This window comes from Sclerotinia sclerotiorum, genomic scaffold (assembly GCF_000146945.2).
Source record: "Sclerotinia sclerotiorum 1980 UF-70 scaffold_1 genomic scaffold, whole genome shotgun sequence".
Classification (NCBI taxonomy): Eukaryota; Fungi; Ascomycota; class Leotiomycetes; order Helotiales; family Sclerotiniaceae; genus Sclerotinia; species Sclerotinia sclerotiorum.
Genome location: NW_001820835.1, coordinates 794,296 through 819,190, shown reverse-complemented (window position 1 = coordinate 819,190; position 24,895 = coordinate 794,296). Strand labels below are relative to the sequence as shown.

At 43.3% G+C, this 24,895-nt stretch overlaps 10 protein-coding genes across 10 annotated transcripts; 5 read left to right on the top strand and 5 right to left on the bottom strand.

The window, feature by feature from the left end:
• Positions 1-683: 683 nt before the first annotated feature.
• SS1G_00321 (hypothetical protein) lies at positions 684-2,544 on the bottom strand (the record flags this gene model as incomplete). The annotated part of the gene is made up of 4 exons (XM_001598185.1): positions 684-703; positions 789-1,601; positions 1,651-1,795; positions 1,846-2,544. The coding sequence occupies 4 exons, from the start codon at positions 2,542-2,544 to the stop codon at positions 684-686; spliced, it is 1,677 nt and encodes a 558-aa protein (XP_001598235.1).
• Positions 2,545-5,013: 2,469 nt separating this feature from the next.
• SS1G_00320 (predicted protein) lies at positions 5,014-5,190 on the bottom strand (the record flags this gene model as incomplete). Its single annotated transcript, XM_001598184.1, has 1 exon — positions 5,014-5,190. The coding sequence occupies one exon, from the start codon at positions 5,188-5,190 to the stop codon at positions 5,014-5,016; it is 177 nt and encodes a 58-aa protein (XP_001598234.1).
• Positions 5,191-5,466: 276 nt separating this feature from the next.
• Positions 5,467-5,628, top strand: SS1G_00319 (predicted protein; the record flags this gene model as incomplete). The annotated part of the gene is made up of 1 exon (XM_001598183.1): positions 5,467-5,628. One exon carries the CDS (start codon positions 5,467-5,469, stop codon positions 5,626-5,628), a length of 162 nt encoding a protein of 53 aa, XP_001598233.1.
• A 322-nt stretch (positions 5,629-5,950) lies between these two features.
• Positions 5,951-6,082, top strand: SS1G_00318 (predicted protein; the record flags this gene model as incomplete). The annotated part of the gene is made up of 1 exon (XM_001598182.1): positions 5,951-6,082. One exon carries the CDS (start codon positions 5,951-5,953, stop codon positions 6,080-6,082), a length of 132 nt encoding a protein of 43 aa, XP_001598232.1.
• A 1,016-nt stretch (positions 6,083-7,098) lies between these two features.
• Positions 7,099-10,016, bottom strand: SS1G_00317 (hypothetical protein; the record flags this gene model as incomplete). The annotated part of the gene is made up of 2 exons (XM_001598181.1): positions 7,099-7,281; positions 7,335-10,016. The coding sequence occupies 2 exons, from the start codon at positions 10,014-10,016 to the stop codon at positions 7,099-7,101; spliced, it is 2,865 nt and encodes a 954-aa protein (XP_001598231.1).
• A 203-nt stretch (positions 10,017-10,219) lies between these two features.
• On the top strand, positions 10,220-10,592 carry SS1G_00316 (hypothetical protein; the record flags this gene model as incomplete). Its single annotated transcript, XM_001598180.1, has 2 exons — positions 10,220-10,408; positions 10,467-10,592. 2 exons carry the CDS (start codon positions 10,220-10,222, stop codon positions 10,590-10,592), a joined length of 315 nt encoding a protein of 104 aa, XP_001598230.1.
• A 2,145-nt stretch (positions 10,593-12,737) lies between these two features.
• SS1G_00315 (hypothetical protein) lies at positions 12,738-14,853 on the bottom strand (the record flags this gene model as incomplete). The annotated part of the gene is made up of 4 exons (XM_001598179.1): positions 12,738-13,831; positions 13,884-14,021; positions 14,238-14,340; positions 14,398-14,853. The coding sequence occupies 4 exons, from the start codon at positions 14,851-14,853 to the stop codon at positions 12,738-12,740; spliced, it is 1,791 nt and encodes a 596-aa protein (XP_001598229.1).
• Positions 14,854-16,275: 1,422 nt separating this feature from the next.
• SS1G_00314 (predicted protein) lies at positions 16,276-16,649 on the top strand (the record flags this gene model as incomplete). Its single annotated transcript, XM_001598178.1, has 2 exons — positions 16,276-16,507; positions 16,597-16,649. 2 exons carry the CDS (start codon positions 16,276-16,278, stop codon positions 16,647-16,649), a joined length of 285 nt encoding a protein of 94 aa, XP_001598228.1.
• Positions 16,650-19,965: 3,316 nt separating this feature from the next.
• SS1G_00313 (hypothetical protein) lies at positions 19,966-20,470 on the bottom strand (the record flags this gene model as incomplete). The annotated part of the gene is made up of 4 exons (XM_001598177.1): positions 19,966-19,986; positions 20,057-20,212; positions 20,271-20,363; positions 20,423-20,470. The coding sequence occupies 4 exons, from the start codon at positions 20,468-20,470 to the stop codon at positions 19,966-19,968; spliced, it is 318 nt and encodes a 105-aa protein (XP_001598227.1).
• A 672-nt stretch (positions 20,471-21,142) lies between these two features.
• SS1G_00312 (hypothetical protein) lies at positions 21,143-24,799 on the top strand (the record flags this gene model as incomplete). The annotated part of the gene is made up of 5 exons (XM_001598176.1): positions 21,143-21,714; positions 21,767-21,846; positions 21,895-21,942; positions 21,996-22,199; positions 22,251-24,799. The coding sequence occupies 5 exons, from the start codon at positions 21,143-21,145 to the stop codon at positions 24,797-24,799; spliced, it is 3,453 nt and encodes a 1,150-aa protein (XP_001598226.1).
• Between the last annotated feature and the right edge of the window lie 96 nt (positions 24,800-24,895).

Here is a 24,895-nt window from a genome sequence, read left to right as displayed (position 1 = left end):
GAGGGGGGGTGGGATAAAGAGAGGCTTGGAGGGGTGGAAAGTTGAGAGGGAGGTTGTGTAGTTGTTTTGTGGAGGAGAGAGGTATAAAGGGGAGATGGAGGAGTTAAGAGGGAAGGTTGTGTGGTTGTTTTGTGGTGGGGTATGGAAGTTCGGTACTCGTAGTTGTTTGTTGGATTAGAGTATTACTACAGGATAACAGGGTGATGGATTGATAAAATTAGATAATTCGAGACCGGGTTTGAAGTTCATTAATTTGTGTCTATGGGCAACTAGAAAATATACTCACGAAAGATAATGGAAACTTCAGGTTCGTTATACGGACCCTGGGATAGATAAGAGTGTTCCTTTATACCCTACCTCTCGTCCATATATAGCATTAAAGTGATTTCATGTTAGTATCACCCGGATCGACATTTGATTAACATGTTTTAGGTTTTGAACAATTTAAAAATTCCTAGGTATTCCATGGATCGAACGAAGTAGCCGTCAGAATAGCCAGCCCCTCAAAAGAAATCCATCCAAATGGCACATCACACCATCACTATTATCTTCTCCCAATCCTTATGGTATCATATCGCCCCGTGTACATATCCTGCAAGTTCCAACCCAATTTGAAGCATGCCAGCATTGATCTTCAAACTTTATACCGTTACACCCCTATCATCTAACTTTCCCTACTTCAGTTATGGCGAGCCTCCTAGTCCTAAAATCAATCTCGTTAGAATTCATTTTATCCTCTCCTAATGAAAGTCGAAAAACAGCCGAATGGAAAGAGGAAAAAAACATACCAGCAGCCATAGCCAAATACCACGTACGACTTGCTCCTCCATCCAACCAACTTGCATCAAAACCTGCCTGAGCAAAGAAATTCCAAGAAGTGCGAGGATTGATAATGGCCAAATTAGCATACAAAACACCCCTCCAACCACCAACAACCTGATCAGCTCTTCCATTCGAAAAATACGTATTCCATTCCTCCGTAACGAATTCTTCTGTCCTAGTAAGTGTCGAATGTGGAAGCAGAGGAAGCATATGAATTCCTTGGACAAGCTCTGGGGCGCCTCCAAAATATGTGGTATGGTCGATTTTATTCTCGAAAAGAATTCCTGATACTTTGTTGTTGATGAAATTGGCTGGTTGGACTGTGTTTGAGGATTCGTATAGGAAGTAGTTTTGCAACGATCGGGCCGTAATTGCTAGTTGTAGATTTCCTCTTGCTTCCATGTTTGAGTCTCCTATTGTGCGTCCCCACATTTTAATGGCATATGCTGACAAAGAGTCCTCAGATGAGGATTCCTCGTCCTTTCCATCGAAAGTTTCGTAAAGCCCATGAGCCCAAGAGTGTCCGTGGTACCAATCGAAATTGCGGGAAACGGGGAAGTAATTATCCGCAGTTGAAGGATTGGCGTAATCTCGAACCATTGCATTTATATAAGCTTTGTTACCTGCTAGCCAGCTCGGGTCAAGGTATCCAATAATGGCAGCTGCATAGACAAAGTAAGAGTAGTGGAAATGGTGGTCATTGTAGTATGTGTTTCCGAAATCAACACCTGAATCTCCGGTTACGTATGATGCGGTAGAGACAATACCTCCCCACGCGGCTGATGTCATTAGTTTCCTGCATTGAATCTGAGAGCGCAAATAACTCACTTTCGTATACGAGGGGAAATTGTTGCTTATTATTGACAAATAACGCGAAGTTTTGCTTCAGGGTATTAAGACCTGCCTGTGCCAAAGCTGTATTTCCAACGAAATCATGAAGTGTATATACAATCCCAGCAAATTTGGCAAGCGCCTGTACAATGTTAATAAAATGATCGATAGATATCGTTGAGCCATACATACCTTTCCACTATAATACATAGAATTCAAGTCCGTTTGCGCCGTCATATTTTGCGATATCTCGCTAGCAGCAATACCTGCGATGGTAGAAATAGCAGCTGCTGAAATTGAATTCGAACTTCCTCTTGCCGGACTCCAGGGCGCAAAATTCAAACTAAGCGGTAAGTCCTCCTCCAATGTCCAGGAGTCAGCCACGATAGCTGTCGCCATACCCTTAGTTGTTGTGGCTAGCTGTACTCCGTTGATCACACCGCAAATAGTGTTATTGTCAAAAGATTCCAAATGATGTGGCAAAGCAAACATTGCCAAGGTTGTACTACTCAATCCACCCTTGTTGAAAGCAATGGTGTAGGAACCAACAGCACCGTTTACATGACCCGAGAGGCTTGCAGAAATTGGATAAGCACCACATGCTTCATCGAACATAGCTTCATGCGCAGAACTCTCACTCTTTGCAATCTGGATAATTCCGTTGAAGCCGCTAGTAGCCTGAACTAGTCCATTGTTCACAACTGTAAGTGCAAGATTTTGTCCAGAAGGTGAATAGGCATATAACAGCCATGTCTTTCCATCCTCAAGTAGTATTGAGTATTTCGTGATTCCTGACTTTGGAGGTGTTGGATCTAAGGCTAATGTTCGGAACAGGATTCCGCTTTGTAAAGTTGGTGTAGCACCAGCAAAGATAGCTGTCACAAAACCCATTCCTTGAACCAAAGGAAAAACAATAGTAGGGTCAGCTCCTGGAGACGGACTTAGATTAACATTTACTGACAGAGCGGTCAGAGTGTCGGTTGTCAGAGTTGTCGTTGCACCCAGTTGGGTCGCAGAAAGTACCAAAGATTGTATGCCAATGGGATTTATGAAGTATGAAGCAGGATTCGCTGCAGCATTAGGCCCAAACACTCTTTGGTCGGCATCTATATGAACAATAGTCATTCCCCAACTTTTGGTCGCGCCTCCTCCTTTCGACCACGCCAGTGAATATGGATGCGTCCAGGCTGGCGCTGTCTGACTCCCGAGAAAGAAATTAGCGTAAAATTTGTTGGTATCCCGAGGCGCACGCTGCGATTTTATTCCTAGGCGAGGTACTGGATGATCCGAACGGGTGCCTAAATTAGATGGTGGAGGTGAAGTGTCAATTGGTTGGAAGATATTGGAGTCTGCTGCGACTGTATTCATCATATGATTGACAGGTGTTGGTGCAGTGGGAGCGAGCTGAGTGGTAGGTGAGGGGATGGAAGATGTGAGAATAGGAGGAACCGTAGCATGGCCAGAAGTTTCAAGACTAGAAATAACAGATCCTGTTGTGGCGGGAGTTTGAGTGCTAGGGGAGGGAAGAACTTGTACTGTAACTTGCACGGTACCCGAAATTGAGGAGGTGGTCAATACAGATACCGAAGGGATGACCGCGGTGGTTGTTATCGAGGAACTCAGGATTGCACCCGGCGGAGAAAGGAATATAAATCCATCCGAAGAAATTACGTCCGGGAAAATAGACTTGGGTTGAAATTCTTGCTTCGTCGTAAGCCACTGGGGAACTTTGACGAGGGATTGTGGAAACAATGGGGCACCTGGTCCAAATGTTGGTGCTTCCCTGGGAGGATGGTGATTCTTTTGCTCCTCGGGATGAGGATGAGGTGCACCGCTTGCAATCGCGGCGAGGATGTGAATAAGAAGAAAGTTAGTGATTTGCTTCATATTTGATAGAATTGCCGACTACCAAGGCATTCGTGGTGTAGAGAAAGTAGGTAAAGTAAAAGAAGATGATAAGAACAAGGAGTCTTGAAGGACTTGAGGGCTTCCCTCGAATGCATATAACTCAAGTATAATTTTAGGTATAATTTGAATCTATCATTCACCCTTCACAGTAATATCACCGGCAAATTTAACGTGATCTTACAATGAGGAGAAACTTCCCGTCCAGAGTATGCTTGTTATTATTATTAGATAAGAACAATTAAAGATGCCATTAGGTGATAGGGTAATAATTCGAACGTGAGTAGTTTAATAGGATTGAGTCAGAATAACAATCACAAAACACGCTGGACAAGATTTGGCAAAACAAATTATAGTTTGAGGAATGATGAGAATGTTCGGCAGGAAGGTACATTCGGGCCGTTGTGCATCATCAGATTCATACTACCGATGAACAGAACCCTATTGTGGCAGGTAAACAACAACTTGAATTATGTATGATCAGTGTCGGAATGAGGTTTTACCTACCAAAAGGGAGATGTTGTGGTGATCTGAAGGCGCGTGGATGCGTGTATGGAAAATAGGAGGAATGTCTTGGGACCGGAATTCAAATCTCACGGAGAAAAATCGAGGAATGCTCATCTCGACCCGCCATAAACATCAAAACTTAGATATAAACCGGGATAAAAACCAAAGAGAGTACAAGATCTTGTTACACATCTCAAGTAATTTCCGATAAGTATCAGATGAGCGCGACGTTGTGACCCTTCTCTATGAGCTAAGTACGCACTACGTACTTCACAGGAGGCTCTAAGAAATTGTCTTACCTTCATGCTCAGGTGCACCAATTGCAGTATATACGTATGATTGATTGATGAACGTCTCTCGAAACTTTTCAGAGAAATATTGAATACAAAAAGACTTCCAAGATTGGGTATAGACCAATACTCGAAACAAAGATGATGAATAGACATTACCACTCATCATTATGTCAGGAAGTTGTTTAATTTCTGCAAGTTGGAAATAGATTAAAATATCTTTTTGCGCCTCGGCTCAGTCACTTGTGAAATAATTACCTAACCGATTCCCATGACCTTGCGATGAGAAGTGTTGTGATCCGTACTTATCAGCGCCCTTTAAAAAAATTGGTATTATTAGAAAATGAATGAGATACTGGATTGATGACTCACAAGAATATGGTTGCAGATACTTGGAGATCTCTGTAGTAACGTCAGAATCTCATCTCATGTCTACAAGTGCACGTGACTTTTCCACGGCGTATAGAAGGCAGAATATGTTAACCTTCACTCACTCAAGCACCAGAATCAAGCTATTTGTTTTGATAGCTTGTAAGGTATCGTGATTTGGAGATTGATTTGATTTATCGAAGGAAATACTAGTAAGCTGCAGTAACTATTCGACTAAAATCATCCTTCGCGGATTTGGATTCGGATCTTCACAACAAACTTTGTGGCACTAACCATGGCCGGCCTTAAAAGTGCCAAAAACCTTTTGAGTTGCAGTTGCACCAGTGCTGCCTTCAACAAGTCGAATTTTCGGAGATTCCACGACAGCTCCCTCTTGTATGACTGTTTGGAGCCATTCGTTGAACAACCACGCTCCTAACTCCGTCTGGTCTTGACGTGATCTCATGGTAACCGTTAACGATGTCAATACATCGACTCCATTAGGCTTTGGCTCATCCTTGGGCCAGTGCAAAACTATTGCTAGCTATCCGCCTGTTTCACTCTTGACCAAAATGCCACTAGAAAGCTTGAAGCTACCATTCTCGCTGATAGTATCGAAAGCTTTAGTTCTGATCACACTGTGTTGATTGACTGCTTTCAATATTTTGGATTGACTTCCGGGTCATGATATTTAACTGGACATGGCTTGTTTGGCTAGTGGTAGCAAAAACCTTCAGTCTAAATGTTTTGTAATCTGTACAGCTGCAGGCCCATCGAAGATGAACCACCTCATACCAAGATTGCCGATTTATCTGCACTTTTCATGACTGTCGATGGCTTATGGATGCCTGAAATAACAAAAAGAACAATGGCAGCTGCGGCGAAGGTGATAGGGAAAAACTGAGCCTTCTTCAAATAGCAATGTATCCGGGATATATATGACAGTTGCAAAGTCACTGATACGATCGCCGGCTTTGAAGAGTGTAAGGCCGTCCCCACCGGCAACCCCAACGCCGCAAATATCACTCCCCAACATTTGGTAGTTTCCATCAAAGAATTCATAATCCTGGATCTTCCAGCCCACCTGATTAGCAGCGATAGCGTGGTCCGAGCTAGAAGTTCGTTAGGACCTGGTGTCGGGATTCGACGCTCCTTCACAGAAGCCCTAGCTTTAGCGGTCTGAAGGATAGCCGCAGGATTGGCTTCGAACCCAGATAGGATGCTTTATGGCTGATTTTGACGTGGAAACTAGCGCAAAGGCTGTCATCGAGGTGATTGGCACTCATGGGAGGGAATCAAATGGCACATTCTTGAACATCCGACTAGCAGGTTGGGTAGAGAGTGGGCCCAACCAGTAAGATGGAGAGGCTTTGCCTTGGTAAAGCCTAGCAAGATAAGTTCTGCCGTCTAATTAGATGTTTCTGGCAAGAGTAGAATGTGAAATAGATTCTAATACAATACAATAGTCATATTTCCCCTTACTCGCTACAGGGCCAACGGTTTCTAGACCGGTATCTGATATGTATATTGTCTTTTTATTGCGAGACAATAGGAGTCCGTTTTGAGCTTGAGCGTGGCATCCATTACGGTAATCTCACCTGTAGAAGGTCGAAAGGGATATGTAGGCAATTGAATTTAGTTGGACACAAGTTTGATGGTATTAATTAACACTTGCACATTCGCTTGTATGTCGCTTTATTCTTGCGCCTATCATTATATTAGACTTCCTCTTTCGAGCTTAGCTACAGGTCCAGTGAAATAAAGTGAGGTGTTTTGAATAAAGCTCTTCAGAGCCTTGCGATCTACGGACAAGACTAAGGGTGTACTTCTTTTTATGAAGAATTAAAAGAGACAGTTGATCAAATACGCAAATGATTCGGAAGAGAAGTAAGATTTGAGATTTCTCAAAAGAATCTCACTATTTACCAAGGTCAAGGAGATGATGCGACTAAGCCATAAACACTAACCTGCTACATTGTGCAAATCCAGTAGCCAAGCTCTTCCAAGTAATAGTAGTCATTGACTGTGCCTCATGCAAAAGTTGAACTTGGTATGAGATGTGATTAGGGTTTTGAAGTCACAAATCAAATCAGTCCAATACCTGATTGATTCACAATTTACCATCCAGGAGAACATAACGATACTTGAAGAATTCGAAAACCCATTGGGTAAGAACAGCACATGCCTCGTGCTAAGATATTATTTCCATTGAGCTCGAGCAAAACTTTTCATGATACATGTTTCAATGAGTTACCTAGGTTAGTGAACACGGTATTTTCACGTGCGGTGTTTCTTAACTCTGAATCTTGGACTGATAGCCAGGCACAGCACGTATTACTAAATTATGATAATTTTGGATTCCACATCTAACAGTCTAAAACAAAGGCCTTGACATAGGAGCAATAATGCCTTGCTTGACCATGACTCTCGGCTTGGTCGAGTCCTGGAAAGTCTCCTTAGTGGCCCATTCCGGACCAACTGGCAATCGTAATGAACGCTCATATTGCTGGCGGTTCTCGAAAGGATGAGGTAGTTGTGAAGCATAGTATTTGCCATTCTAAGTTCTTCATTAGTAAATGTAACCATAGTTAACAGCAGTGAGATACGTACCTTCTTGACACGTTTCTCATTTATGATAACGCGGTCAAGCTTTGCATCTTTCCTGTTTTGCTCCTTGATACCCTCGGACTTGGTGAGGAATCTTCCTTTGTTCTTTGCCTTCTCCCTTTTGCTCACGCCGTCTCCTACCCAACTTCCCCAGCCAGGTATGGTATTATCGATGACTTTTTCATCCTCATCCTCAATCGTCTGTTTTTTCTCGGCTTCAAAATCACCGACAACATCAGCTCCAGCGAAAGCACGCCTGATAAGCTCTTGATCTTTGATAGCGAATGGGAGGTGAATAACACCATCATCCTCACTGTCTTCATCAGAAGCCTCGAGTATCTGGGCTGTTTTGGACGTCGCCTTTTTTGATTTGGGCTGCTTGGCCATTATAGCAGCTTGTGAGAGATCAAGCTCTTCGACATCCATAGCGTTGTTGCTCTTATGTCTGCGTTTGTTTGCCTCTTTCTTGCTGACCATACCAGATTTGAGGGGTACCTTCGACCACGCTCCACCTTCAGTAGCTACCTCTGATTCCGCGGCAGATGGACTTCCAAAACTTGTGCTCGCGCCATTAGTCTTCTTTGCTTTTGGTGCGCTCGCAGCTATTTTCGGGCCATTATCAACCCCTGTGAACTCTACATCCATATTTCCATCCTCATCCTCTGAGTCTGCAGCTTCTTCGAATTCATTAAGTTTTTGTAGTTTCGGCGTAGCATCTTTGGCTTTGGACCCAGGTCCAAATATTCTACGGCCAATATCACCGTCTTCTTCCTCTTCACTAGCGCTCTCCTCTCCTGCGAGCTCCTTCCGCATTTCCTCCACCATAGCGTCATTTGCCTTTCTGCGCGATTCCTCTGCATTACGCATGAATTTCATATTTGCCAGTTTTGCACCCGGTGCGCAGTCATCGATAACATTGTCTTTCCCGACCTTTTCCAGGCGTCGAAGTAGTCGCTTCTGCTCCGTTTCTTCATCGTCGCTCAAACCATCATCAGAATCAACCATTGATTCGTCCGAGTCATCTTCAAACTCTTTTCTCACCGCCCGCCCTTCCACCCTCTTTCGTAACTCTTCCTCTCTTCGTGCCATTTCCGTGATTCCATCTCGAGCATCTTCATCCCATGCTGCCCGACCCATAACTTTTGTGGCCTTGGCCCATTTGCTATTTCGGTGCTTTGCCCCCATTCTCTCAGTTGCACGCCGTCTGTCCTGGGCCTCTAGCTCATCCTCAGAGGGAACGAAACCTCCCTCCTCGAGAGCTGCTCTATTTTTCGCCTCTTCTTTTTCACGCTGTTTTCGATGGACTTTGCGATACGACTTGCTCTTAATTTTCTTTACTCGCTTCGCCTTGAGCTCTTCTCGGTAAAGCAGCTCTCGCGCCATTCTTAACTGATCTCTACGAGCTTTCACTTCCTCCATCGACAGTTTGTTCATTTCTAATTCCTCAAATTCTCGAATCTTATCCTCGTCATCTCTACCACCTGCAGTTGCGAGTCCACTCTCCTCGAGAATACTCTGGATCGTGGCTTCAAGCTCATTAAATGGTTTAGACTGTATTGTTGATTGAAGTCGAGTGTTTGCGCGTGCAGAATCTGCATCTGGATCCGCCAGAGGGAAAACCAAATGATCTGCTCGTCGATTATGCTTCACGGTATCCGTCCATCTATCCAAGGTTTCTTTGCTTTTGTCGTAGGCTACGCTGCGATCGAGGCGGTCTTGTTGACGTCTTGCAAGTGGCACTTCTAGCTTGCCGGCAACCTTTTTCTTTCCATCGCCTGTTTCCAAAAACTTCAGAGACTTTTTGATTTGATGATCACTGATCTTAGGTAGACCAAGGTCTTCTAATGTAAGTTTGTTCTTCGATGTGAGTCCGAAGTCCGAAGGAGTAGCATATTCGCTTGCCCCATCACTCCGCTGTTTTGCAAGGGCTTTACTTTCATTCTGCGGAAGGTTTGCAATCAGATTTTGCAGTGCCGCAAGTTTCGATGGATCTGTAGAATCGTCTTCGTCTTCATCGTCGGCAGAGGATGCAGAAGACTCTTCGTCGCTTTCTTCATCCTCATCGCCGAAACCATATTCGTTCGAGCCTTCAGCCTCACCTTCGTCATCATCGTCTGATGAAGCATCTAGCATATCTGCAAGATCAACAGCACCCTCTCCTAGGTCACCTTCCTCCAATTCTGACCCTGAGTCTTCACCATCATCGTCCTCATCCAGATTTAGGTCTTTATTCCGTGAAATATGTTTCTTCGCACTCTTATTACTCGAACTCCCTGAAAACGCATATCCTTCAAATTTTTCCTCATCACTCTCTCCAAAGGCTTCATCGCTGTCAATATCGCTATCGTCATCACTGTCCACCACTCCCATTTTCCATGCGTTTCCTTCACTGTCGCTTCCCTCGTCGATATCTAGCTCATCGAATCGACCTTTCGTTGGTCCCTTTTTTTGTTTCTTCGCACTAGACTCTTCATCCTCATCGTCTTCTTCGTCATCCTCGTCCCTGTTTCGTTTTCCAGATCTGTTCCCGCCTTCAGCATGGCCCAATCGACTTTGTCTGACTTTGTGACGCTCCCCAATTTGTTGCTGCGCAGCAGAAAATGCATCGACCGACTTCTTCTTAGACTTTGTCCTAATCTTGGGCTGCTTCAATAGCGACCTGCCATGCGATTGTCTTCCAGGCATATTTGCAGTTTCAATATTCGTGTCGCAATTGTGTGCTAGAATCGGCGATTATCTTTTATCAATTTTATCGGGAAACTTTTTTTTTAATCACCACCGGATAAACGCGGCCGCCGGGCCAACACTAGCGCTCCAAAGACAATTTTGGAGAAGCATCACGAGTCTGCAAAATCCAATATCAAACGCCTATAACATCGATTGCAACCATGCAGCCCACACAATGTCTGATGAAACGGATAACCCGACATGCTCTGAGTACGAAGAAAGCAAATAAGGGGTTCTACAAGGGTACTGGAACTGGTTCAACGGGTCGACACACACAGCATGGAGGGTATATAATCGAATGGGATAAAGTCAGAACATACGTTGTGCCGCCAAATCTCAAGGAGTGTAAAGTACGAATTTGCAGATGCCAATTTTTAAATATTTCAGAGAGTACTGACGACGGTTTAGCTCACCCCATTTGTCACAAAAAAGATATTGCCGCCGAGAGGAAGATTTGAAAATGACCCTAAAGGTGCTTTCAGTGGAGAAGCATATCTGCGGAAGTGGAAGGATATTTCTGACGGAATGACATAAATGGTTGGTGTGGAATGTTATGAGTGCTGGTATCTTCTTTTACTAAAAGTTCTCAGGCTTGCATGGGAAAACGGCGTTGGAAACTGTATTAAAAAATGTATCAAAACGATAACGATGAATATCATTTCTCTCGAATCCAAAAGCTGGAGTGCAGAATGAAGGAGTGGGAATGTTTACTATCTTTAGAAACTGGGTTCATACTGTGAATTGGACGGACTCGACAACACCTGCCAACTAAAAAAGAGGGCAGAAATCTATCCATTGAATGTGAGAACTTTTAGCCCAGAGCGACAGAAGTGATGAAGTTTCATGCACATCTCTCTAGTTATGAGCTTCACCTGGCTTGGTCTAGGAAAGCCAAGCTGAGCAGAAATTACTGTCTACTTGAGCTGATCAAGTTATAATAATGTATGCTAGAGTTTTACAATAATTTCAATGGTGCTTTGTACCTGTTGATGATAGTGGATGGCCGAGGAGCGGCTCAGGTACTTAATGTTTCAATAGCTACTTTCTACTGGAGAATTTTTCTTGCTTGGTTAAGGTACAAGCATGTCATCAAATCCATGTCTACCTCATAATGTGTCTGCGCTTGGATTCCTATGTTTATTCGTTATTTTGTCCAAGCCAACTCTTCTATTATCACACATTTTATAACTTCAATCCATCCTCATTGTTTGACTTCATCATACAATCTTGTCCCAAAGTTACCTAAAATCATGTGAATGGCATTATTCGTTCTCGCCAATCAAGTCTAGCCCACCACTCTCGCACCCTTTATTATTAAGACCAAGCTTAAAGTCCATCTAAAATCAGACTGCTGCTGCTTTGGGCCTTGTAGCCTCTACCCCTCCACCGCAATGCATTCCGCGTTGAATATACTTGTTAATGTTGGAATAGAGATTTACCATCGCTTTACTGCTTTATGAAGAGCGATTGATTCGATCTCTTGTTGCCATCTCAGGGTGTCCAATAATGTTGCATTCTTCCGTCCGGACGGCGAGCCGAACAGCTAATCTGTGAATTGACTGGACTACTTGAGCTGCTGTAGAAAAAGTCGAGATAAAAAAATTGGAATGAACAATCTAGCTTAACTAATCTAACATGTAAAGTTCAGATTAGTACTCCATCATCTACTTTCTCTTGGCGCGAGCATTCCTATTGACTTGAGCTGTTCGACAAGCAGCAAGTCTTATCAAGATTTCAATCACCAAAGTAGCCTCTAACTGTTCTAGCCATGGTATGCAGAGCTCTACAGACTCTGATAATGAAGATGAGGCCGTGGCTGTCCCAAGATTAAAGGTATAGCCTTTCCGCTCATGTGCATCTTATTTCCCTTCTCCTGTTCGTATAATTTATTCTTTCAATTGTGCATCCGAAAGATTATTGGAGCTAGTTCCTAATATATGAGGTTCGCTTTGCGTTCGGATTTAGTAACTATTTTTGATTTCGGAAGGATATATTTGACTTTTTAATCGGGGAAGTAGATTTAGAGAATGAAGTTGTCATTGTTAAGTTTTTAATTTGTAATTTAACTCGGTCTTGAAAATGTTTGTTTGTATATCCTAACGAGAAAGAAGAGCGGTATGGATGTTTGTTTATACCCAAGTGTATTTGACCTTAATATACGTAAGCATTCTTGTGCATTCTATAGTTTATTTGCCAAACTGGTGTCGGGAAATGAGGGTGCTCATTTCTGAATCCATTTGGTATATTGAAGTCATTTCGAAAATTCAAGTCATTTGAGAGAGAGAGTGTGTGTGTGTGTTGACCTCCTGGGATCTTGGCAGCATATGAATATATATTGCATGATGCATATAAGGAGCAAACAAAACTCAACTTTTAATTCATTCTTTCCTTTTTGGTATACTGTTTGTTTTCTTTCAATATTTTGATTTCAAAGCACTTTAATTCCGAAGGCTGAATACCTAACCTTATTCCTTCATTTTTTGAATATATACTCGCAGCTTAACTGCTTAGCTAGAGAATCAATCAATTCAATCTGATGCTCTTTCTAGTCTCAAGAAACCCAATAGAGAGATATTCAAGCTAAGTCATAAAAAAATATTCAATTTACTTTTAAGAGATATTCTAGTCTTTTTGAATAATGAAATCGTGTCAAATCGTGAATCGTTATAAGCATTGCATTTAAGCCGCTCTTTCCAAGTCTCTCGCTTGCTTGGCCTCCTTCTTTTTTTGCAGCTTCTCAGCTCTTTCCCTCTTCCATCTTCCTCCGTGGTACCACTCTATCATTAATAATGGACTCAATGCAAAGGTTGCTCCAGCAAAGATCAAGAAAGTTACTCCAGATCCCAACACATCAATAATCAACTGCACAACGGCAACACCAGCTGCTCCCAATAAGCATCTAATGAGATTGTTCACTGCTGTAGCGCTTGCGGATTTGCCTGGATAGAGATCAATTATCAAAGCGCTATTGAGAGAGAATACAGCAGTAGCTGTGTATGCAATGAAGAATTGTAAAATCAGTGGCAGAGCCATGATTTCGAGCTTCAAGGAATATCCGTAGAGACCTGTGGCAACGATGAAAACGAGGACTATCCACCAGATATTCCTCATTCTTGCAACTTCAATAGGGAAGTCCAGAAGCTCATTAGCCTTGATAGTGACATCTGCAGGAACATTGTGTTCTTTGCGATAACGGGATTCAACAACTTTGTAGTCGTAATCCATCAGCATGCCTGTGAGATAGGAACCGGTGATGCAACCGAAACCATTTGGCAAGAAGATCAAGCCGAGCTCCAGATTGGAGAGATTGAAGTGCTCTGAGAATAAGGCAGTGGTGCTGGAGGTCACCATAGACCAGACAGTGTAGACAACTGCACCGAAAAAGAGGGTAATGAAAACATCCTTTTCGAGGAGAAATTTGAATGGGGCGAAAACTGAGGAAAATGTAATATTTTTCTTTGGGGGAAGCTCCTCGTCGGATTGTGCCGTAGATGGTGGTGTGTAGAATAGTGGCCGGTGAACACCTTTGAGAACAACGGAACCGTTGCCAGCCACACTTCGAAGGGTTTCGGGAAGAAATGCAATGATTAAGAGAAGAGCTAGCGAGCCCAAGCCAAGAAGAAACCAGAAAATTGCGCGGAAGCCGAGATATTGAGTTATGATACCCCCCAGGACAGGACCAACAGACTGTCCAAGCATACGGATACCTCCAAATACACCAATCAAACCTCCTCTCTCTTTGGGTGTGGTGCAATCTGCAATTGCGCCGGCGCCTAATCAGATGAGGTTAGTCAAATACATCAAGAAGTCATATGGATTACTAACCAACAGCAATAGTGGCAGCACTACCGGCAGCTTGGATTGCGCGCAAGACCATGAGGGTCGTGAAGTTTTTACTTAAAGCAAGTCCAATATTCGAAGCAAGATATACAATAAATGTACCCATGAACGTGATTCTTCTTCCTGTTGCGGGAGGAGGTTAGCTTATGTGCCACGAAATATTAAAAGTCCGGACTAGTACACCAGATCGAACCCTCAATGCTCGAATAACTTTCAAATTTTTCCAGAGCATTCAGAATATCAAAAACTTTCATTGTTGGACTCCAGTTTGAACTATTGGCCTATTCAAAAACCTGATAGGGAAGAGCACGAAGAGTAGTATTATGAGAGAGAACTAACCTTTAGTATCACTAATTGGTCCCCAGAATGATGGAGCAAGTCCCTGAACAATCATATAGACTGTTACAGTAAGACTGACAAGGGAAAGAGAAACGTGAAGGTCCTAGAAAAGCATTAGACTGAGATGGCTTTAGGTTACGGGATCAGGTAATGTACATACTGTAGAAATCTCCTTTAGAGATGGAAAATAGATGTTGCTTGATAGTGGCGAGAACAGACCTGCAAAAGATACTATATATACAAGCTGTCTTTTCTGTGCCATAGAGAAGATGTGGTAAGGAGGCTCTTCTGACTCTTTCTTCACAACGTATAAACTGTTTGCAGAAGATGTAACAGCACTATCTTGCTGTTCCTTGTTGTCGAAGAACTCGGTAGATCTCTCTACGTCGTCTTCAGAGGGCTCTAGATATCTTGGGTGGTTGGGCTCTATGATAAAAATTCCATTGGGTCGGCTGCCGAGGGGTGCTTCCATGGCTTCGGCTTCTTGTTGAACCGAAGTATTTGAAGCTTGTTCTTGTGAGCTCAAAGGTTGTGGCTGCTCTGTAGCTCCGTGTGCTTGATTGAAAGGCGATGTTGGCTTGTCATTCGCAACTGGGCTAGAGCTAACTGATTCCATTTTCGAGATCTGGGCTGTGATGGAAGAAGTAAATGAATTGATGGAAACACAGTGAGTTGAGTTAATCTGGGGAGAGGTTCTGTCTCCATGTTTATAGTCACCTCCAGAAGAGCTGTGGATCACCTAAATGATTGATGGCAACGGCGCAAAGTCATCTATCACTTCAAGCATACCAAAATACAGACCCGCAGCCCACTTGACGGAGCAGACTTGATGATCCGAATACTATGATGAAGCACCGATGAGCCATGCTCGAGGCTTGGCTGGAGCAGACGAAAATACAAAAAAAGACGAGGGTAACCAAAAACCTTGCACCAACTGTAGATCCATCTCCTCTTGTGGCCTTGTTTGATAGTTAAGATTGTAGCATCTGATAATCCAGATAAGATAAATGTTTAATATAGTGCGTTCAGGGTTGAAAGAGTGGTTCGCCAAACACGCTAAACGGGGTTCGAGAAAATCACATAGAAAGAAATCCCCTGCAAGGCATAACCATTCTTCCTTATCTGGCAAGTATGGACACTGCATAGCAGGCTGAGATCTTGGCAGAAAAACACGGCCCTCGAGCAAGACAAATCGTGAAATTATTAAATATAACTCGGAGCAAGACAATATACGACGGCCTTCAGCGCTTGCCCGTGGAGCCCATAGCAGTAATAAGTCACACAAGGAAAGAACAGCGGAGAATTAGTTAGCTAGAGCCTGAAGGACTTCTTCTTGCTTCATAGAGCCAAATGAGTGCTGAGCTAGACGGCCATAAAAGAGACTTCAACATTCGTGCGTCGGGTACAATATGATGCAATGAAGCGCGGAAGACACAGCGAAAATAACTGAAGCAGTGAAAATGCGCAGCTACTCTTGGCACTGAAAGTATGTACATGATTCGTCAATGGGACCTTTTCCTAGAGGAGAAGAATCGTATAGGGGGAGATCGACAAACACGGACAAGGTGATCGAAATATCCCCGACATCCGAATAGCCTCAAACTACACATGTTGGGCGTTCAGTTCCAAGAGTTTGCCAAGTAGAAAGCATGGACCCGGAAAGATCCGGTAAATGGCTGAGAAAGCTAAAGGGACTACCGGTGGATCATGGATAGCACAATAACACAGACTGGTTGGTTGGGCAATGTTGATTGTCGTAGGTACGCAACTGTAGCATTCCGGCATATAGAAATAAGTGGGTCTCCCCTGAACGCTTGAGTCGAGCAGGCTAACCATAAACGGCTAGTACATCCTCAGGACATATCCACATCTCACTTCATCTGAAGCTTGAGATTTTTTAAGATATTCACTACGATTGGAAAAGGCCTTATCAAAAATATGCAGCGTAATCAACATCGCTGCACTCATGTGAATATTGCAGATAATATGTAGCCAAGCTCTTTAGTGAGAGAGAGTATATATATTTTGGTTGTCTAACATGGGTTGCCGACATGTATATCACAGTATCACCATGCAGTCTTCAAGAGCCAAGAAACTCAAGTTTATAAATGAGCGAAGTGGCGCCGACACTCTTACTTCAATCTTTGTGAAGAAAATGAGCTGGGCATCACTAGATACCTCTGGAAGGGAGGCCCCATTCCTCTGGGAACTTTCAAAAATTCGTTGCTTAGCCTTCGCGCCGTCAATGGCTGTGGGATTAAAAAGACTGTGTTCGTCAATTGATACAATTGTGGTCTGCAGATGCTATCTATCCAGAACTTTCCTATCATGGGATTTTCTCTGAAAGTTTTATTTTTAGGTCTCTCAGAAGCTATTGGGCTGGGGACAGTACAAACTACTCATCTACGATAAGCTATGTGGACCTTTGATATCTTCTGTTACTTTGGGATCAATCTCCGTAATCCACACACAACTAGACCGATCGGTGCACACAGGATATACTTCAGGCAAGACAGTAGGAATGGAACGCGACCTTGATAGATGACTATTACGATGTTGCCACATTGGTATTGATACCCGCAAGTTATTGGATGCATATGCTCATGAGAAAATTTTCATCATATCGCAAGCATTGCGCGTCATCTAATGAGCGGGTTATCACAGCCCAGCTTTATTTTCTTTTCTGATCCCCATTTTAAAGTCTTTTCCTTGCGAAAGTTGAATGACAGTATGAGATTCCTGCTTCAACTATTCTGTTGATTGAAAGATCTGGAAGATACAACGACACAGTCACATGCTTGCATGAAGGAGGTTGAATCTTGATGGAAAAATGCCAAACTAATGATAAAAACATATGATCCTTGAATAAGGATTCTGCTACGAATGTGTGCTACCCAAACATGGAGATTTGATTAGTGTCGTCGCTCTTCATACTGATGACAAACAGAATCCACCTCGTCGCCAAATTTATTTTCAAAACCCAGGGTGTCCAAAAGTCGGGACTGGCAGACTGGATTTAAGCTTTCAATGATAAGTAATTCCTTGGATGTTTAAACATAATTCAATATCTCATATACTTTGAATGTTTCATTTATATATAATATCAAAAAGTTGCAAAAATTTGAATGTAATTCATTACTTTAACTGATTAAATATCCTAAATAAATTCAGAAATCCAAAGTTTTCAACATTGGACAGCAGTCCGGGCTATTGGATACCCTGAAAAAACCTAGGAAATAAAGTTTAGGCTGAAATCCTTTCGTTGGCCGAAGACTTACAACGTAAAACGCCAGGAAGAGTCGATCACCCGTTATCATTCAGAGCGTTAGGGGTGTCCCACAAAAGTCATTTCCAGCACGTCAATAGATAGGGAATAACATGCTGGAAATTCTGACATGTTCACTGTCAGTCTCTATTTATAGTGATGCGAATCTAACTGTCGCTTGTTGAAGATAACAAGAAAGTGATGCCACTGTCCTTCCTCTGTTTCTATTGTACAAATGATAACCGAATAATGGGACGGGGCAGGGCTTAGAGGCGAACTATACTTTAGTGAACCTTCGACGCCCTGGGATTATCTAGCTTCTGTCGCCATCTATTAGCGAAATTTCAATATAATCATGCAGCCAGAAAGTATGTCACGCTTTATTGTATACATCGCTACTATTCTCTAAAAGTGGAGTGTGACATACTCTTCAACCGCACGAGTAGCATGCACATAGGGATAGAAGTCTGACTAGGAGAGGAAACAACCATACTTTTTCATGACTAGGTATCATATACATTTCATCAACCTTAAATGTTAGATCCATAGTGCCAAGGGTCCGTGAGTACGTCGTGGCGGAAACGGCGGAATTGAGGAGCCACAATGTGGTCGTTGTCTTGTGAAGTCATCAAGGGCCAAGATATCATCTCCATTCATATGTATCGAATGAAAGATCATGAAGCCGGGATTGCAGAGACTTGCAGTAAATAACATTGAAAAATGCAACCTCCGTGCTTAAAATAAAATATACCGTGTGATTTTTCGCAACCTCGCGCAATCTTAGATACTTGTGCGGCCAGTAACTCCGAAGCTAGAAGGGGGCACGTATCTTAAGATGGTAATCTACGAGAGGGATACCTGTGGCCTGGTTATGTAGTGTCGGAGATTCACCCTTTCGGGTGGCACGTGGGCCAAATTAGGAAAATCTGTCGACGCTAAGTAGGGATTAGAATAAGCTTATATATGCAAGGCTCGGAGCACTGTCGGAAAGTGATTCGATTCGTTCAAAAATCAAATTTGTAAGCAATATTTCTATTTTCAATCGCGGGGATCTACAAAATGTTGACAGAGATCTGGCCTAAATTAAGCATCTTTACTACTTATAACTAGCCTCACCGAATTTTCTAAATACATATGAGGTAGGTACAATCAACTGGCTTAAATTTGACGGTCGAATATGCCCAATTCTACTTTACTAATCCGGGATCGCATTGAGAAAAGAGAACAAAATCCTCGCCCATATTATACATCTACATAGTTTATACTCTAAGACATATCGCTGGCGGTCAGAATCAACGAAACCTACGAAGTATAATAGATTGCATTCCTTTGTCATAAGGTAGTAATCAGACGATTCGAAAGTACAGTGATGGGTACATGAAGTATAAATAGAAAGGTCATGAAATTCCACCCCAGATCTCGATCCAGTTTCAAAGGACGGTTGATTGTAATCTTAGAGCTTGGATTCCACACATATGATTTTTCTCTACAAGGAGCGGAGTACGGTTCTCATTCGCTACCTACGCCGAAACACATCAAATCATTTCAAATAAGGATCAACTGAAATAAATACTTTCGAGTCCGCTTTTGCTTCAGCTTGGATAAACTAAGGACCGAAATATGCCTGGTGTACACGGCGTAGATGGGATGATAAGGTATTCGGCAAAAACCTGAAACGTTGAAGTGGTAGATCTGCAGTGAGCGCAAATGAAGGAATTCATGATGTTGTAAGATTAGATTGGACGTTGTAAATTGCTGCTCCTTCAACGTTATATACAGATGGGATAGGATGGGTAGTTGTCCGGGAGTCGTATCTTATATAGTGATTGAAGAGGTAAGTAATATATAATAAACTTGATCTATATCAAGATGTTTTTTCTTATGTATTTTTAATATTTAAAGGAACTTGAGTAGACATTCGACTGTTTTTTATAAATTCTCAAATTTTCAAACTTTTAACAAATTCAAACTAAATCTTTATTGGATTCCCTATTAAAAAGAATCTTGATAGTTTAATAAGACTTTATTAAAAACTATAATGCTTTCCTCTTATATATATTTTATATTCCCAATCAACGTAATAATATCATGGATCCAAATCTGTATTCATGATATCATTTTATAGCATGGCTTGTAATACTCTTGTATTGATCTCCGTATACTGAATTGTTTGGTTAGCTAGCGTGCATTGATAATATCAAAAACCATGAGCTGCATTCATAGATTCCGGCTTGAATTTGATGGTAAACTATACTATTGTTTAAGAGAAATGAAGATCTGGAAAGTTGTTATCGATTAAGAAGCAATGCCTTCATTATCAGACCTGGAGCAAGCAAATGATTTGATCAAAAGATTCCATTCCTCAATCGCATCTCATCCCAAACTCCACATGAAAAAGAATATCGTTAATTTTATTGCTTTGCTTGATTTGTTTCGGTATGTACAGTGGTAGACCTAAAGTCTCTAGATAATTCTTTTCTCAAGCTATTGAGTTGATGTCAGTATTAATGTAATATTCATGGGGAACGGGATCCAAAGCCCGGGAAAGACTTACTCTCCATGGGTTGTTCAACTCGAATCCTAGAGGGGCACTTGGGTTATCGGTTTGCCCTCGAAGAAATCCGGTCAACCTCCTATCGCGGTCCATCACTACATCGCAGTCAGTGCCATACATGACAGTATAGAATTGTGTAAGGTAGAGCTTACTTTGCTACATGAAAGATTAGCTTCTACTCATTAATGTTAGGTAAAGATATAGGAATACTGACTCTGTCCCAGGCATCGACGGAATGTCTGGCTCTCTTTCCACCGTTCTGCAAAGCTCTCATTCCAGACAATCCAGCACCGGTGATACCGAACATCTGCGCATTTACTCAGTATTGTAATTCTTATAGTGGAATGATATGGTGGAAAGACGAACGGCAAGCATGATTCCATACGGAAGGAGAGCTTCGAAAGGGACACCCATCGTGAAAATTTCGCAATTATCTATCGAAATTTAATTAGCATGATAAAATCAATATGGTTTTGCGGATTATGTCGCACCTTGTATTTGTTGTTGGCTTCTCAATTGATTGATGAGGCTTTCAGAAAGCCTCAGAGTTGATTGACGACGTTGGTTTGCGCCAAACTGGAGTGGAATGATGACTAAGACCCGACAGGCGCCCCGAACGACGAACTTTGGGGTATTAAGAACTAGGAAACAATAACTACACCACCAGGAATGATTATCAATTCGAATTAAGCTTGATCTACGCGTCGGAAGCTGGTATGCACACACATTCGACTTTCCAATAATTGTTTTTCGATAGAATTGGTTCAAAATATCGCGTTCACTTCATTGAACTGCTGGACCAAATACCCACGAAACAACAATTCATCCATTAATTGTTTGCGCAAGCTGCGCATTACTTAACTTGATCTGGTTGGTATTATACGTTCTTTGGCATCTAATAAATTGAGTTGGGCATAGAAATCAAATATCATCTCGCTTTCTACTCGACCATTTAACAGGAGGCAGAGGCAACGGTTTCAAAATCCACCCAACCGCCTGGGCTTTATTCTCCTATAACCTCAAAATTCTTCTTTCACTCCGACAACCGACACATCTACATCGCGCATGACAATCAATACATGAAAGATGGCGGGAGCGGCAGCAGCGGTGTTCATGGATGGGGAGCCTTCACGGAGCTTGGCTACTTCAGAAGACGATGCTGATTTCGAGGAGGATGACATGATTCCCGACATAATTAATGAGGATGCGAATGCATATGCTGCCAATATTCAATTACAAAATGGTTTGATGGGAAATCACAGTGACATGGAGGATGATAGGGAGGGTCCAGAAGGTGAAGAAGATATGTTAACAGACGAAGATGCGGACGGAGAGGAGGACGATAGAATGCTCGACGAGCGAGAACATATGGAGCATACAGAGGAGGAAGAGATCGACGAGAATTTAGGGCCAGGTGAAGGAGATGAGGATGATGACGATGCTGAGGGAGTTGGTGCTGTCAAGATTCAGCCTGGCTTAGAGGATGACGATGATGAAGATGCAGAGAGTGGTTCAGACAGCGACAGCTCTGCAGAGATTGAAGAGGAAGATGATGAATCTAAGGACTCTAGCGACGTCGAGGAAGAAATTCGATGGCAATCTAATGGAGAGGAAGGAGAAGAGGAAGAGGAAGGACATGTAAATCCCAATCGCTGCATGTATGCATCTTTTTCCCCACTTAAAGTCTTCACTTTACTGATAATTTTCTAGATTCTGCGAGCAGGATGAAGATGACGATCCAAGTGAAGAATTCGAACTTTATTTGGCATGTGAGATGTGTGGAGACAATGGTAAGTTGACCCAGTATTTTATGATCGGTAAGGCTGACGAGGCTGTAGCGCATCGGCAATGCGCCAGAAATTCGGATGCACTCAAATCCGACGAAGGTATGTGCTGTTCCGCCGTACAGGAGTCAATAACCGAACTAACAATCTTCCAGAGGCGGAAAATTGGTATTGTCCAGGATGTCATAAAAATCGTCTTGTGCCTGGAAGTCCAAGTGCAGATGTCGATATGCTCGAAGCCCCAGATGAAGAGGAAGATGGAGAAGCAGAAATTAATGATGAAGATCTGCCCGTTGAAGCGGCTGAAAGGAGAATTTCAAGGGACAGGGTCCCGGGAGATTTATTACCGCCAAGACGTGGTACGATCAAATCAGATTCACACTCGGTCTTCGAGCAACTAATAACTCCAGAAGATCCCATGGATGGCTCACGTTTGTTGCGCAAGAGGAAAACTTCTTCAGTGGAGGCTGATGAGGGTCTGGTTCTGAGAAAGAGGACCAGGGATCGGGATACTCTTTCCGATTATTCCAAACCATCGTTTGACGAACCACATGATGAAGTTAAAGTCGACAATGATAGTAACTTGTCATTGACCAACGGTAAAAGAAACAAGAGAAGGGCGGACGGGCCTACAAGTCCACGTGTCTCAAGATCCCAGCGTCAGAAAACTTCTTCATCTTCAAATCCGCCTGTCAGTATCGTCGAGAAAGTAACCGGCACCCTCAAAATTTGCTTTCGCATTGACCCTTTGGAGTTGAGACATATCCTCTCACTACCCCCTAGACCAAAAAAGAAACGTGGCGGCCGGGGTGTATCAAAAGCTCGATCCACGGCTACTTCCAGCGCCCTTGTCCCCTCAAGTTATTCACGACCGTTCTACCCTTCCATTCATGATAAAGAATTGGAGGAACTAAAATCTAAACCCTACGGTGGCATTCTTTCCGAAGCTGACGCCGACACGTCTTTGACACTCCCTAGAGCAGAACATCGACGTCAGTTTGAAGAGGCTCGTCAAAAAGCAGAAGAGGATTGGAAAGCAAGGGCGGCGGCGGCGGCTGAAGCTGCTGCCAAAGCAGGATTGAGAAAAGCACGCAAGGTGTCTGGCCCAGCCAGCCAAATCGAATATATTGATTTCGGGGCATATCAGATCGATATCTGGTATGCCGCTCCATATCCGGAAGAATATAGTCGGAATAAAGCACTTTTCATATGCGAGTTCTGTTTGAAGTACATGGAGTCCGATATCGTCGCTTGGAGACACAAAACGAAATGTCCATGGAAACATCCTCCTGGTGACGAAATATATCGAGATGGAAAGATTATGATCTTTGAAGTGGATGGACGTAAGAACCCACTTTACTGCCAAAATCTTTGCCTCTTAGCAAAACTTTTTCTTGGATCAAAAACTTTGTACTACGATGTTGAACCTTTCCTCTTCTATGTCATGACAGAATATGACGAACTAGGCTGCCATTTTGTAGGTTACTTTTCGAAAGAGAAGCGACCTAGCAGTCTCAACAATGTCTCGTGTATCCTCGTGCTGCCGATTCATCAACGGAAGGGATATGGCCACTTGCTCATCGACTTCTCGTATCTTCTCACACGCGTTGAGAGGAAGACTGGCTCTCCTGAGAAACCGCTTTCCGACATGGGTCTGGTCTCTTACCGCAATTACTGGCGGCTCGTTTTATGTTATTACTTACAAAAGTTCGAGCCCTCTGGACGTATTCCAAGTATCAAGGCTATTTCCGATGAGATGGGTTTGACGCCGGATGATGTTATCTCAGGCCTTGATGCCATGGGCACGCTCGTCCGTGATCCCATGACTGGTACCTATGCCATGAAGTTGAAGCCTGAATACTACAAGGAGGTCATTCGTCAGCATGAAGCGAAAGGATATGCCAAATTAAATCCTAAAGGGCTGGTCTGGACGCCGTTTGTTATGGGTAGAGGGAATGCTTCTGCTTACGATCATGCACCGCCGCTGAACACCGTCGCACCACGTGAGGAAGACGAAGATGAAGTACCTAGCGTTGAAGGTATATCTAATGCGAGCGTTCAGGGCGCTGCATTGAATGGTCTTACGAATGGTGATACAGGAGAGATGACAGCATCGTTAGGCAAGATGACCACCGAGGCTGGTGATGGTGTTAGAGTTGCAAGTTCAGAAGGCAGTGTTGGGAAGTCAACGGTGTCGCAGAAGCTCAATGGCATTACCAAAAAGTCATACTACGATCTTGCCTCTTCAATTCCTCCTGTACGATTTGTGGTGTTTCCCCCGCTACCTGGTGCTCGAAGCCGAACTATCTCACGCCCCTCTTTGGCGCGACCTTCTCCACGCGCAAGGCCGTCGGTCTCTTCATCTGCTCGACCCAAACCTCGACGGGGAAGCGGAATACCCATTCGTCGTGCGTCCACTACATCTGCATCTGCACCAAAGCCACGGGCTGTAGCACGTAGGAAAAGCGGAGGTACGGGTCGCGGACCTGGTAGATGGCCAAAGGGAACTAAGAAGAGTGATTTCGGCAATGCCGACAGTGGTCCGGGCTTACCCCCTAGATTGTTAAAACAGCGAAGTAAGTTAGGGAATGAGGTACTACTCGGCGAGGAAGAAGAAAATGATGAGGCAAAAAGTGACCAGGATGAATCAGCAATCTACGATACTCCTGCGCCGAGATCGAGAAGAGATAGAGACTCGTCACGCAAGGGTGCCGGGCTAGGCAAGCCTATTCTCTTGGGCAAAGGCAAAGGCAAGGGGCCTGCTACAGGAAAAGGCAAAAGTCCTCTCGTTGATGCTGAAGGAAATCAAGAAATGGCTGACGCGCCAGTTGACGAAGTAGAAGCTTATCAGGATGGTAATGTGGATGCGGATGCAGATGCCGACGCAGATCCAGACTTCGAGGCGATTTCGTATCGGGGTGCTGGAGAGGATGTGGACGCCCACGGCGAAGATGAATAGGAGGTGGCCTGTATGCTGTTTACGTGGGGCATAAATTTGTGCAATTAAGATATTTGGACGGGTGAGCAATGATACCTGGCTATGAATGGCGTTTGG